At 37.5% G+C, this 15,226-nt stretch overlaps 1 protein-coding gene across 4 annotated transcripts in view; it reads right to left on the bottom strand.

The window, feature by feature from the left end:
• Positions 1–361: 361 nt before the first annotated feature.
• SORCS1 (sortilin related VPS10 domain containing receptor 1) overlaps positions 362–15,226 on the bottom strand; it is a 704,073-nt gene continuing 689,208 nt past the window's right edge. Inside the window, exons 25-27 of one of the 4 annotated variants that reach the window (XM_031955810.1) lie at positions 6,174–6,279; positions 5,878–6,038; positions 362–3,949 (exon numbers count right to left, since the gene is read on the bottom strand). In XM_031955810.1, the coding sequence (XP_031811670.1) occupies positions 3,885–3,949; positions 5,878–6,038; positions 6,174–6,279 (332 nt within the window). In that variant the 3' untranslated portion in view covers positions 362–3,884. Of the gene's footprint in view, positions 4,213–5,877; positions 6,039–6,173; positions 6,280–15,226 lie in introns of all 4 variants that reach the window. The other 3 variants (XM_031955811.1, XM_031955813.1, XM_031955812.1) reach the window with 3 other exon arrangements.

The raw sequence follows: 15,226 nt of genomic DNA on the forward strand, positions 1-15,226 counted from the left end.
TCTGAGGGTAAGTGCTATCATCCTACTTTAAGTAGAACTTTGTCAACACTCCTGGAAAAGTTAGTTTTTTTTCCCCTCCTACTCTATTCATTATGTGTGCTAATAACAACAACAAAATTGTTATTTCTTTTAGCATAGCATTAAAATGAATAATTTAGGAAAGCAAATTTAGGATACACTCAGTTGAAGATGTTGGTTGAATTTTGGCATGCAGAATGTGATTTGACTTTATAAGAAAAAAGGAGAACTTGTGTTATTCAAAAGGTTTCCGCCCTATGGATAGCTCCAGAGACCCCCCACATCTAAAGGGAGTAGGAACAAGGGTTTAAAATTAAGGAACAGAAACACAGAGGCAGCAATGTTAGAGACATTATCTGTTTAATAAATATGATTGTAAAAGCAATAAACAATAGCAATTATACATTACACTACATCTTATTTAACCAAAAAAATACATCAAAAAAGTCATTTTAAAATTAGAAGTAGTTCCAATACGATAAGAAAACTTTCATTTTTTAATTGGCTTCCTATAAAAATAAGTTGGCTAATGAGGGATTTCAATGCTCAGTTGGAATTCTGGAAAACACAGAACAGCTGTCAAGCGTCCCATTGCTCTGGAAGTTGCTGTTTGGAACTCCTGAAAAAAGCAAAGCCAACCTCTACATTTGGGAGGGGTAAGTCTAATTAGCAACAAGGCAAGGAAGCTGCTGACCCTTTGTTTAGAGTGAGGTTCACACATTTTTCCTCCAGAGCTTAAGGAAAGGCCTGAAATTAGATTTGACTCTACATTTGACTTCCATCTTGCCTGTTTCTTATATTGGCCCCTCCAGTGTTTTGATCAATCACTCCTAAACCCCACCATGATCCTGCTCAAGTTCCCTCTCTGTTACTGGCAAATAGGGGTAGGCACTTGATTCCCTCTCAATCCCTATTTCTCCTAGAGGCCTCTTCTGGAAGGCATAACTGGGCCCACAGGGGATAGAAGAACTAATTCTTCCCATAACACTTAGGCCTAGTGCCTGGATCTCAGGGGTAATCTTCAAGAGAGTGGGAGGTGCTAGGGGTGTTAGTATTCTAGGAGTGTTGGGAGGAGTGGGGTGTTGGTGACAAGTGGATCCTGTTAGAGCAGAATATCAGAGCAAAATGGGATAACAGAGCTCATTGAGTCCAATTTCATCATTTTAAAAATGGGAAAAATGAACCCCAAATAGAACTCCAAGATTATATAACTAGTTAGTGGCAAAGCCAGGACTAGGCCCAGATCTCAACTCCTACAATTTAAAGCTCTTTCCACTTCTCTCCTGCTGCCTCATTCTCAGATAACATGAGCTGTTGGTTTCTCAGTTCTCAGAAAATGGTCATCAGTGACCAGTCTCCATAAGGACTAATACTTAATGCCCACCCCTGATTCTAGTACTAGGTCAAAAAGACGATTCTTTTTCTCCACTTAATTACATTGGAACTCTATATCTAAAGCTTTCCTATGTTGTTACACACTACAATTGCTCTGCTGCTTTCTAATGACTCCATTTTCCAGATTCAAATAGAAACCTTGAATGAAATAGGTCAACAAATATGTCTTTTGCAGGACAGAAGCACCAAAGTGGTAACTATCAAAGGCATCCAATTTCTAAGTTTAAACTTAAATTCCCAAGTGGGAAATACACTGTGGTAAAGATTTGGAAAGCTTTAAAGAACTCTTATTCTAGAGCTGAGGCAAAAGGAGACATTCACAGTCCCCATTGGGGCTGGCCCAATAATGGGCATTGAACTCATTCTAACATAGCTATTAACCAGAAATCATCACATTCTTTTTCAAGGCCCCAGGTGAGTGGTGAGACTAAGCTCTAGAGTGGAAAGATAGGACTGTTCTCTCCTACTTTTGAGGTTGGATTCTGGACTCTCCCCAACTCCCAAGTCTTTGGGGCTTTCTTCTATACTTCATTTATTTAACATTCTATTTGTCCCTTCTTGTATGGTTTTTCTGGTCCATACCTGGGAAGATTCTGGAATAATTTGAGTGCCATCATGCTTCTTTACTGACTTGCTTTGCTGTGTTCTGCCTACTTTAATCTTTTATTTTCCCCCTTATTTGAAAACAGAATATTCATGGGTATGTGTGTGGATGTGTTTGTGTCACTACCAGGACCATCAAAATAGCCAAAAATATCCTCTTTGCTATCTAACAAATCTTGGTTTATTTCTCTTAGAACTGTGTAATTTCTAAAATGGGTTTTCTTTAAGTATGGTGCTGACAACCTTTTTAGAATTTGTCAGATTAAAATCACATGCACATTTCCACTTTACAATGGGAAGTTGGATAATGTTTTTTTTTTTTTCAGAGTAATTGTTAACATAAAGTAATATGTGTGTGTGGGTAAAGGTGATGTGTGTAAACCAGAGGTGAATCAAACATATAGTAAGAGAAATAAAACATTTCTAAGTGAATTGCCACTCTTCTGAATTCCTTCTCCAAAGTATATAACACAGTCTCAAGCTGACTTGAATAGCACCTTCTCACATATAAATTGGTTTTATTGGGGGGAAGGGATCTAATGACAATTGGAAAAGTAGCTTAAGGTTGGGGGTTCTAGGACGGAAGATACAATGTATAGAATTAGATCCCTCATGTATAGGAGCCAGGTTATTTATAGACTCTTCAATGAGGGGTTTAGAGTCCATTGAATCCAGACCTTACAATTTACAGAGGAAACTAGGACCCATAGAAAGGAAATATTTGTTCAAGGTTACAGTAAGTGGCAAAAAAAGGGTCAATTCAAGATCTTTGACTCTCTTCTCAATGATCTTTCCATTGATCAGGCTACCTCCCAATCCATTGGCAACTTCCACACAGAAAAATTTGTAAGAAAATTTAGTGAAAATGGGAATTCAGTGGGATGTAATTTCTAAATGGAATGTCCATCAGATAATAGGAAAGGCTATGATCCAGTTTATATTCAAAAATAGGAGGAGGAGGGAAAAGCTAACAGCAAGGTTGAAAAAAAATAGAAAAGTGAGACAGTCAGATGCCTTGGTCCACTAGGGAGTAAGTGGGCTAAATAAAGATGGTGGTGGAAACATAGGAAAAGTGGATTGTTCAGGCATTGGAAATAATTGATGAAAAGTCAAATTAGTGATGAAATGAGATATTGTATCCTACCCCTGCTGTGAGGGGCTACAAGATGGAAGTGAGTCCCTTCTATATAGATATTGGAACCACAAAAAATAGATGGATGGGAAAGAAATGACCATTTTTAATTTATCTCCCTACTTCACTCTTCCCAGCCTGATGCTCCCCATTATCTGCACTGATTGCCCCTTTCTCCCCTGGAGTCACAGGGCAAGAAGAGCCACTGCTGTCCAATGAAGGGGCAGAAGGGAAATCAAACAGGAAAACAGAAACAAGGGAAATTAACCAGAGAAAGAGCCCAGGGTTTCGAAACACCTGTGTGGCATCTCTTTTGTGTCTTATGAAATTGCCCCGGGCGGCTAGTCCAACCCAGTAGGCTTTAGTGCTAAAATTGTTGTTAAATCTAGAGCCAAGAATACTTCCCAAAAAATACATGCAGATTTCCTTGGCCTCTATTTGTTATGAATCTCCTACAAACACGACGGATCAGAAGGAAAAAAGAGAGAGAGAGAGAGAGAAGGAAGGGAAGAGGGGAGCGTTTTTTTCCATTAAAATAGAGCACCTGTACACCGCCCCTCCGAACGTGTTCTCAGGATCATGTCCACATGCACAGGTTTAAAGCTAAAAACCCTTGTTGTCTGTGTCTGAAGAATTAAAAAGTCCCGATGCAGTGAGTGTTTTTAATGTGTTTTTGTTTGTTTGTTTTTGTTTGTTTTGTTTTGTTTTGTTTTGTTTTTTTACTGGCGTCCTCCATTCAAACATTTACATAGGTAGGGATTTCTTTTGTGCTTTGATTCTCAGCAACTATGGAAATACTTCCTGGCAAAATAGGAAACAGAACAACAAAGGGGAAAAAAATAGAGTTAGTGGACAGGAAACGATGATGCACTCGACAAGAGTGAAATTCTTTCCCGAGCAGCAGGTCTCCGCCTTTGGGGGGTTTTCTTTAAATTGTAAAGTGTGCCCCGGAAGGTCCCCGCTTTGGCGTAGAAGGTGGAGTGGTATGTCTTGCTCTTTTCAATCGGAGAGATGATTCACCAGGTTGAGCAGAAGGGGAGGGAGGGGAGGGTAAAGCTACTCTCCTAAGAGAAAATGTGTAACACTTACTCATTTAATGACATTTCAAATGAAAAGGTGTCAAAGACTTTGCAATCTGCAGAGCGATGTTCCTGGAGAAGGAGGGATGGCTACTCTAATAAGGTAAATAGTAACTGGACTTCCCACCCCCTGGAAATAGGATTGAGAATCAAATGACCCAAGAAAAATTCACTTAGAAGCTTTAAAAGTGACTACACAGGGTGAATACTGCTCTGGACTTGAGGACAGAAAAGCTTTTTTTCGTTTTAACCAAAGCAATTACACATTTATCACCCTGTCTCCACAAATAGAGGAAAATGCATTGAGAAAATTGGACACCAGATGTGACTGCAGTTGTTATTATTACCTACAATACTGGCAGAGTTATTACGTTGAAATTTTCCCTTAATACATCTACAGACCTCTCCCATATCCATTTAAAGACAGGGTTATGTTTTCATTTAGCTATTCATTTTTTCCAGTAACATATTGAAAGTCATATATGTAAGGGGCTTCCAGGCGACTTGGTATTATCAAGTTAGTGTGAAGCGTGGACAGCGATGTATAAAATGCATCAGCCAAAGTCTGCAGCACAGGGCTGAGATGAAACCATTTATAACTCCAACACCCGATGCTAACAGACTGGAGGAACCACAGGGAGAAAGTTACCATCCAAAATGTGGCTCCATTTATTGTTTAGCTTCCTAGGGGACAAAAGGGGCCTCCATACAAAGAGCATTTAACAATATGGGTATGAGCAGCACATCTCTCTCCAGTTCTCTGATTCCCAAGTATAATTTAGCTGAAATCAGCAACTCTGCAGGTAAAGGGGGAGCCCCCTTTAAATACATTTGAAGTATACCTTAGATTCTATTTGCAGGACAAGAAGCAAACAAAGCAGGTACTTGGAATACCCCTCTGAAACCACATCTCCCTCCACCAACCAATCCTTTTTCTTTAAGTGAAATTTACTACTTGAAGATAACAGTATTGAATGCTTGATTGCTTCTTTCCCATAACAAATCTCCAGGATGCTTTGAATCCTTCCTGCCCTTCTCTCCTCCCCCCAACCCTTTCTAGATTACTGCTAGATTTTTTAAGTAATATCTACTTGGGGAAAACCAACCTGAAAGTCCTCTCCATCCCATTCTCACACACTCCCAACACCTTTAGGAGGAGTGGTTCCCCCTTTTGCCAATGATTAGGGAATGTCGCTCTTTCTCTATGTTATGGTTCCCACTTGGTTTGGTGCACCTAACTACTAGTCCATACTTACCTCTCCTTGAAACATACCACCCAACCCTTCCATCATACCGCCTAGTATCCCTAAGATTTTTTTTTTTTCTCAGAGGAGATAGTTTTCTCTCACTCACATAAATGTCAGAAATCACACGTGTTAGTGAGGATCCCAGGGTAGTTTTATGAAAGACAGGAGACAACTAAGGAGAAAACTATTGGACAGAGACAGGAAGGCCTCACATTATTATTTTACTTTCTGCCAAAGTAAAAACAAAGTGAGGAAAAGTAAATTGATAGCTTAGCTTAGTTCTTACTAAGGATGTTAATTCACAGAGCAGAAGACAGAGGTCTTAAGCTGGGAAAAGGGGTAGAAGAGATTTAGCCAATTACTATTCAGACTGACCAGCTATTGGCTATTGGAAATTATTTACCTATGGGCTGTGGGTCCAACTTCTCATCTACAAATTGGTCAGGGCTCCTCAGCTCAGCCTGAGTGATATTGGGCCTGTTTTCATTGTGACTGACTGGGCTGATCAGCTCTTGCTCTTTCTCATTCTGCATCTGGGCATAAACATTAAGGCCCGGGATCTTCCTAAAACATTAACAAAAACTGTCAATTGCTATGCAAGCAGGATACATGTCACTGCTACATCACGTTTTTTAACCTAGGACTAGGAGGATGGAATTGGCAGCTGGGGATGAAGCGGGCAGAGGGAGAGTCACGCACCTTTTAAACTTGTAAATAACAAACACGGCCAGTCCAACAAATACCACAGAGAGTAGCATCAGCATTGCTGATCCACTGTGACTTGGGGTGAGGTCCACGAGGGGGGCTAAAAGAGAAAAAGAAATAGAAACAATAATGAGAGATGCTTCAGGTGAAAAGTGTTAGGTAGAAACTTCCATGAAGATTCAGTAACCTCAAACAAGCACTATAAGCTAATTGGTCATTAGAAGTATAATTTTGCCTCTACCAACCTCATTTTGTAATTAAAAAAAAAAAAAAAAAAAAACTTTGTTTTCTTTAATATTGAAAATGGAACTCTATCCTACCCTTTAAATACATCCTTCCTCCAAATTATCATTTCGATACAAATAATTCCCAGTTTTATGTATATGGCCTTAATTTCTCTCTTGAACTTCAACCTCCCATTTCTAAGATCCAATTAGACATCTATCAAAACCTCAAAATCAAACTAAAGCAAATCTCATTATCTTTTCCCATAAACCCAACTTCCACTAGTTTTTTCCACTTCTGTTAAGGACACAATTATCCTCCCAGTCTCCCAAATTCAGAGCTTCAAAATCATCCATGGCTTTTTCTTCTCCATCAATCTTATGTCCAAGCACTTGCCACTGAGTCAGTTCCTAATACATATTTCATATTCATCAAGTTTTCCCTTACTCACACTTGGCAAGACTTTATTTTAAACTCTCATTAGGTTTCAATTGGATTATTGCTAACAAACTCAAATTGATTTCCCTGCTATCTGCCTCTCTTCTTTCTAATTCTCCTCCCTATTTTCATTGGATTAATCTTAAATCTCCATAAATCTGACCAGATTGCCCTGTTCTCAAACAATGGATTCTTGATGCCTCTAGGATAAAACACTAGCTCCTTAGCTGAGATTTGAAAGTCCTTCCAAATGTCCCTTCTACCTACCTTTCCAGATTCATTTATATTACATATTACCCACTAATTGATCCTTAAACTTGACATTTCACCTTCCACCTTCATGCCTTAGTATATATTTTTTTCCAGTGCTTGAGATTCACTCCTTCATTTCCACATAGTAGAACATGAAGTCCATGAGGAAAGGGAATTATTTCATTTTTATCACTTTATCCTAGTATCTCACTCAGTGTTTTGCAAACAGTAGGCATGAGCTAAGTGTCTGCTGTTTGGAATGAGCATCTCTATAATCATTCAAAGTTTTGCTCAAATTGCACTTTCTTCACAAAGCTTTTCCTTATCTCATCATTTTTTTTTCTTCAAATTATCAAGTATAAATTTAATTGTTTACATATTTTTCCTTCCTTCTCTTCAAATTATCAAGTATAAATTTAATTGTGTACATATTTTTTCTTCTTCTACCTCAACCATCCAATTAACTAAAAGAATTTAAATTAAATTTTTAAAAAAAGCAAAGACTGTTAGATTTTTTTTTCCCTTTCATGCCTGGAACTTAGTTTAATGCCTTGGACATAGACATCCAATAAATGTTTACCAAATTATACAGTACAATTCATTATAATCAAACCATAATGGCAAATCTATTCTAAAATGACATGTCCAATCACCTATTTATAATACAGTTCCTATAGCAATAACAGTTCCCTGTAGCATTATTTCCTTTTATGTTATGTTTTCAGAGAAATAATTAGTTATAACAATTCATCTCAAAGTCAACAACAATGTATTAAATATCTACTATACTATATGCCAGCATTGGAGATGCAATGATAAAAATAAAAGTCAGTGTCCTCAAAAAACTTGCATTTTTCTGGGGGGGAACACTGGGTTGGGGAACAATATGTATACTGGGTAGGTAAAGACAAAATATGTGTATGAAATACATATATTCCTCTTTGTCAAAACACAAAAATAATAGAATTTTATAGTTGGAAGAAACCTCAGAAGTCTTATAATTCAACTAATACCTGAAAAATAATTCTTACATGCCACTAGCTATATGGTCATTCAGTTTTCATTTGAAGACTTCCATACATACATGTCTGTATGTGTTTTAATAGTCATCATTTTCCCAAGAAGGAATCCAAATTACAAGTATGAAAATTAAAAACATTTGTTTGTATATCTCTCCTCCTGGACACACACACACACACACACACATATTCAAAAAAAGTCAATATAATGAATATTTGTTTAAGACTAACTCCAAGCCTGCCCATCCTGCTCTCTATAAACATTAGTACCTTCTTACTCAAATGAGCCCTTGGAATTCTTTAATCCCCTCCCCCCATTCCCCATCACCATCTTCTCAAGATCAGGGGTCTAGATCATAATTAATTAAAGTCATTGGCCAAAATGCATTTTCAAAATGTACCTCCCCAGATACTTTGTAGGTTTTGGATTACTACTTAATATTGTTTTCTCCAAAGAATTTTTCTTGTTTTTCCCTCCAACTTTTCAATCATCTCCCTCCCTAATTTGGTATTTTTTTTAATTATTCTGCTTATGGGAAAGCTCCTGAACCTTGGAATATGGTATTTTTTCAAATATTATATACCTCAACTAGAAAGAAAAATAAAAGTCAAACATGCCTTCCCAAACTATAGGGCAGTGACCTTTATTTTCTACCCATTTATGCAAAATCTGTTACTCAGAAGTGTGAATGACCTTTAAGTCTCATTTTCTGTAGCTCTTCTCAGTCTGAAGCAAAAGAGGGGGATGCTCTGCTCCAGTTACCCAGGTGCAAGGTTGAAAGAGTAGGTGACCATTGAACCATGGAGTAACTGACAATCCGTGGCAATTGGCTTTTCCAGATCAGAACCCAGTTAGTTTGCAGTATCTCCTCCAAGGCAAACTCCCATTAAATGGCTCATAGTGGGAATAATGAGAAACAAAAGTCATGTATTCTTCCTAAGAGAACAGCCTTATATATTTTAGTCTGTTCAGCTTTGCAAGGTTTTTTAAATCAAAGCACTTTTTATTGCTTTGGGAATTTGAGGAGTACTTGGCTGTGAAGTGAAGAAGGGAAGTGTGTATATGTGAGAGGTCAGGCCAATAGCCTTGTGACTAGGGAAGCTTCAGGATATTGGAATGCCTAAAGCAAAAATGATCTCATATTGATGTAAAACCAGGTACTTCTTAACCTAAGCAAAGGAAGTGCCAATACCAGAGGGGTTAAGATATGCTTCAGGCAGATCTGAGACTAGGAATAAGCAAAGACAAGCCTCAAACACACATGCCGTGGAATCCAACGAACTTTCAAATTCTGCTCTTCACAAATGCATTCATTTCTCATTCCAGGTAGCTTTGCTCAGGTATGCAAGAATTTATTTTGTGACAATTCAAGTTCCAAATTATTCCAGTGAAAGCTCAAAGCCTCCTGTGGATGGTGAAACACTGAGGAGCAGAATTTACAAATTTTGCCTAGGGCAAATAAATACTTAATCTTAGTTCTGAATTCAGGGCTCTTCATCAGAGGCAACTGGGAAGATTTTGTAGAGAGAAAGAAGGACATAATCAATCTGCACTCACTCACTGATTCTCATCAATTGAGAAATGTCTGAACAAACAAACAAAATCCCAGGGTTATGATGAGGATCAAATGAAATAATATTTATATACCAATGCCTGAAAAATAATCCTTTCATTCCATTGGCTACATGTTCATCCAGTTTTCATTTGAAAATTTCCATATGTAAACGTGTGTCTGTATATAGTAATATCTGGTACAAAGTAAGCACTAAATAAGTGCTTGTTCCCATCCCTTTCCTACACCTGTTATATTTTGATCCTAAGTGAATTGTTCAAGGTCACCTACAGCAATCCAGTGGCACACACAGAGAATGGTGAACCAGTTTTCTATAATATTATTTCAACACTATAGGCTTACAACCCTGTCAGTCCTATCAGGGACAGCAAAAAACATAGTCCCTGCTTTTAAAAAAAGCATTTGCCATTTGAAATGAGTGGCAAATGCAAGCAGACTCCCAGAGACAGAATCAGTGCACACTTTCAAGATAGAATGGACGTTTGCCTCTCTCTCAACTTCTCTCCTTACATCAATATACTCCCCCAGGATTAAACCTGCAATTCAATTCCCTATCATACGTAGCAGAATCCTATGAAGATCTGCCTTAGTCATTCTGACTCTAAGCTTCCTAACTGGAAAGCAATTGGTGCAACCTCATAGCAAAATCAGGGCCAGTTATCTTGCATGCTAAATTCCCATTATCTTTCCAGGCCCTCTGAATGAATGGTGAATAGCAGATAGCATTAGCTCTGCTTAAGGCTTGTGTACCACTGCCCTCTGTGTTCAGTAGCTTTTGGAGGCAGACCTGGGTCCTTCATAGAAATAATCCTATTATTGCTCCAGCCAGCAGCAGCTGCATAGTTCAGTTTTCCTAAAACTTAGGTATGTTTGTGTGTGTTTTGCTGAGGAATGGAAACTCTTATGATAAATGGGTTGCAGCTTGTTCCTTGGAATTAGCATAAATTAGTCCCTCTCCAGTTGCAACTAAACAAGGTAGAGGCTGGGGGAAAAGTGCTGAGTGCTTGGCTTGCCATTATTCATGGATAAAGAGAAACATGACTATGAGATGAGTAGCAATGTTCCTCCTACCTCCTTGTTTATGAGCATAGACAGGAGGGCAGCCTTGCATGAAAACACACACACACACACACACACACACAATTTTATCATTCAGTTGAATTCTATTATAATTGGTATGATTATTTAAAAGTCCAAGTAGGGTAATTATGGGAGCTACTTCTGGATGTGCTTTCCTTCACTGTGCTAAATGAAATCCATTTCCTCATCCCCACTTCCCTCCAAGTTGTAGTCAGCTACAAAACAAACTGAAAACATTCTCCAAATACTTACTATAAACATGGCACAATATCAGGCAAAGATCAGAAAAAAAGAAGATGACAAATTCATGAAAATAAAAATTAAAGAGAAGGGCAGTATTTACTGATGAGTTCGTAATTATGGAAAATTTCTTAGAGTGAAAACTGTCTCCATCAAAATTTACTTGTGAGCACATCAGTATGTGTAATATTCCAAATATAGGAAACCAGTGCACAAATACAGACAGAAAACTTGTCTGTGATATATAATTTCAGCAAGCACTCTAGGGGCATTGGGAAATTAATGAACCAATTATGGTCATATAGTTAGCATGTGATGTAATCAGGACTTGAAACCAGCTCTTCCTGATTTCTACTACTTTGATTGTCCCTGGCATTTCAATTTTTGAAAATTCAGAAAGATAAACTACCCCCCCCAAAAAGTTTTAATGCCAAAACAAGTTGATATTGATAGCTCTTAAGCCATATATAAGTGAAGCAGATGCCAGATATACTATTATGTCTTCTTCCAAAGATTTCTGATAGGCAGTAATTCTATCTTGAAATAAAAAGTCTCTTTCTTAATGTAGAATTGAGACCCAGATGGTCAGCAACCCAGGCACCTATGGCTACCTCTTTATTCCCACTGTCTCTAATCCGCCAAAAAATACTTGCCTTATAAAGCAGTAGAAAGAATACTGAGAAGGGTTCATTGATTCTGATATCATGAAAGTTTCATTTTGTTGTTGCTCAGTCATTTTTCAGTCATGTCTGATTCTATGACTCCCCCTTGAAAAGTCATTTTACAAAGAAGGCAGACTTAAGGGGCTTGCCCAGGGGGGACACAGATAGTAAGTGTCTGAAGCCAGATTTGAAGACAGGAAAATTAATCTTTCTGACTAGAGACCCGGCATTTTATCTATCTGTAGATAATAAATCTGTACCATCTATCTACTCAACTTAAGTTTCATGGGTAGCATTTATATAGTGCTTACAATTTGCAAAATAGTTTCCTTATGCTAACTTATGAAAACATTATAATATATAATTAAAAAACAAACAGCATGGCAGGGTAACATAATGGACTGGGTATCTTGCCTCTAATTCTATTAACTATGTAAACCTGTGTGAAACAAATCTCTAAGACTCATCAGCTTTAGTCAAACTTTGGACCAGTTGCCATGTCAATTGTTAGAAGAACAAGCCATATTGAAGGTTTCTTATGATAAACTTGTAAGCACTTTCCATATATGGCACTATACTATTAGTGCAATACAGAAGATATAATTTGTTTAACCTTAATAAAATTCACAGTTACTCAATTACATTTGTTACTAAGATGCAAGTTTAATCATTTTTAACTGGTTCACAGGCATCTGCTTCTTAGCTTGTCTTGCCAATTCATTTAAATCATGGATATATATAGTCCTGACTCAGTGACACATTCATTTTGTCTCCGCTAATTCCCATGGTCACTTTCTTATTGAGTTAACTCCCAGGACATGGGAGAATTAGGATGTAATGGTTAGTGCTAATTTCTTCCCATACCTCATATCATACTTCTCATATAATTCATGTTTTTGCTCCAACTGAAGCTATAAGTTCTAAATCATATTTTCTATTGGGAAAAAAAAAGGTGTTCTTTGCCATGTCACTCAGATGGACTTGAACCTGATGAGTCTGGCACTGGAAGAATTCTCAAATTCCATGTTGGAAACAAAGAGACCAGTTTGGGGTTGTATACAGAGTTCTAGCTCCAGAAAGAATTGAATTCAAATCATGTCCCTAAAATATACTAGCTCTAAGACGACTGGCAAATCACTCAGCCTCTCAGATTATTTTCACCTCTGCAAAAAGGGAGACAATAACTAGTAGCTTGTGTCTCACAAGGTTATAGTGAATTTCAAAAGAGATAATGTTTATAACATACTTTGCAAAGCTGAAAATGTATCAGTCTCGGCTATTTTCCTTCTATTCTTAACTCCAAACCTCAGAATATATAGTTATGTTCTGTAAGATAGACAGAGAAGCAGAAACAGGAAGCTCCCTTTTTCCAAATTTATTACTCTGTGTGTGTGTGTGTGTGTGTGTATACATACATACATACCTATGCATATGTATATACACGCATCTAGAATATCTCATCATTATCACAGTTAGTAATTATATAGAGCCTTAAGCTTTGCAAAGTACTTTATAAATATAATCCCAATTAATCCTCACAACACTGAGAGGTCCATATCCCAAGGAAATCTTAAAGGAGGGAAAATGACCCACATGTGCACAAATATTTGTAGCAGCTCTTTTTGTGGTAGAAAAGAATTGGACAATGAGTAGATGTCTATCATTTGGGGAATGGTTGACTAAGTTATGCTATATGAAGATAATGGAATATTATTGTTCTACAACAAAAATGATGCACAAGGCCTGGAAAGATTTGCATGAACTGATCCTGAGCAAAAAAAGCAGAACCAGGAATATATTATACACGATAACAGCAAGAATGTACCATGATCAATTATAAATGACTTGGTTCTTCTTGATGGTTCAGTGATTCAAAGCCATCTCAATAGACTTTGGACAGAAAATGCCATCTGCATTCAGAAAAAGAACTAAGGAGACTGTATGTAAATGTAAACATGTTATGTTCACTTCTTTTTCTATTTTTTTCCTATCTATCCCATGGTTTTTCTCTTTTATTCTGATTTTTCTCAACATGGTTCATAAAGTAATGCTTATTAAAAATAAGTAAACTTGTTAGGAAAACAACAACAACAGCACTGAGAGATTGGTGTTATGGTTATCTCCATTTTACAGATGCAGAAACTGAGGGAAAAAGCAGTTCAATGACTTGCCCCATGTCACAAAGTTTAAAAGTATTTGATGCTAGATTTAAACTCAGGTCTTCCTGACTTCAAGTCTGATGTTCTATCCATTGGGCAAATATACCTGCCTTATTATCTGGGACAGGAACAATTAAGAGGAATTTCCTTGGGGACAAAGAGGTAACTTACCAAGGATAAATACCAGAGGGAGGGTTTGAACCTAGGTTTTTCTGATTCCTAGTCCATGGCTTTATTTATATGCCACTTTTTACTCTATGTTTGAAAACAGATATTTGATAGTGATTTGTATGAACAGTTCTCTTTTAAAATATTCCCTTTAGAGATATCCTCAATTCCCTTCCTAGGAATTTCACCTTCCCTTCTCTCCCCTATACTCTAATTAGTTAAAAGTAGTGAAGGAGAAAACCAGTAGAACTACCTCCTTATGTTAAATACATGGCGACGAGAGGGAAGAGGAAACCCCTTCAATCTAAAATATAATTGTGACCCTTGTCACTAGCTGGCTGGGGTATAGTTGGGCTGATTAGTCAGCCATGGTAGAACAATCAATTAAAATGATCATTAACTGGGCTGATATTGGATTGACAACTCAGTCAGCCAGTGGCACCAGTTTCCAATTTTTTTTTTTATTTTTCTTTTTTTTTTCCCTGGGGGAAATAGTAGAGGGGAGTTATTAGATCAATACTCCCACATCCAATCCTGTCAAAGCTTGGTCTTGGCTTGTCCTGCTCTTTTCTTCTTAAGTTCCCCAGGAATGTCTCTGTTCTTGTCATTTCACTTCTTTTTTTTTTTTTTTTTTACATGACCAAACTGTTATTTTGCTGTACAAAAAGAATCAGACTCTGAAATATTGTACAATTAGCTTATGAAGGAAATCAAAAATGCAGGTGGGCATAAATATAGGGATTGGGAATTCAATGTAATGGTTTTTAGTCATCTCCCAGAGTTCTTTCTCTGGGCGTAGCTGGTTCAGTTCATTACTGCTCCATTGGAAATGATTTGGTTGATCTCATTGCTGAGGATGGCCAGGTCCATCAGAACTGGTCATCATATAGTAGTGTTGTTGAAGTATATAATGATCTCCTGGTCCTGCTCATTTCACTCAGCATCAGTTCGTGTAAGTCTCTCCAGGCCTTTCTAAAATCATCCTGTTGGTCATTTCTTACAGAACAATAATATTCCATAATATTCATATACCACAATTTATTCAGCCATTCTCCAACTGATGGGCATCCATTCAGTTTCCAGTTTCTAGCCACTACAAAAAGGGCTGCCACAAACATTCGTGCACATACAGGTCCCTTTTCACTTCTTTATGATCTCTTTGGAATATAAGCCCAGTAGTAACACTGCTGGATCAAAGGGTATGCACAGTTTGATAACTTTTTGAGCATA

The sequence above is a fragment of the Sarcophilus harrisii genome, chromosome 2 (genome assembly GCF_902635505.1).
Source record: "Sarcophilus harrisii chromosome 2, mSarHar1.11, whole genome shotgun sequence".
Taxonomy (NCBI): domain Eukaryota; kingdom Metazoa; phylum Chordata; class Mammalia; order Dasyuromorphia; family Dasyuridae; genus Sarcophilus; species Sarcophilus harrisii.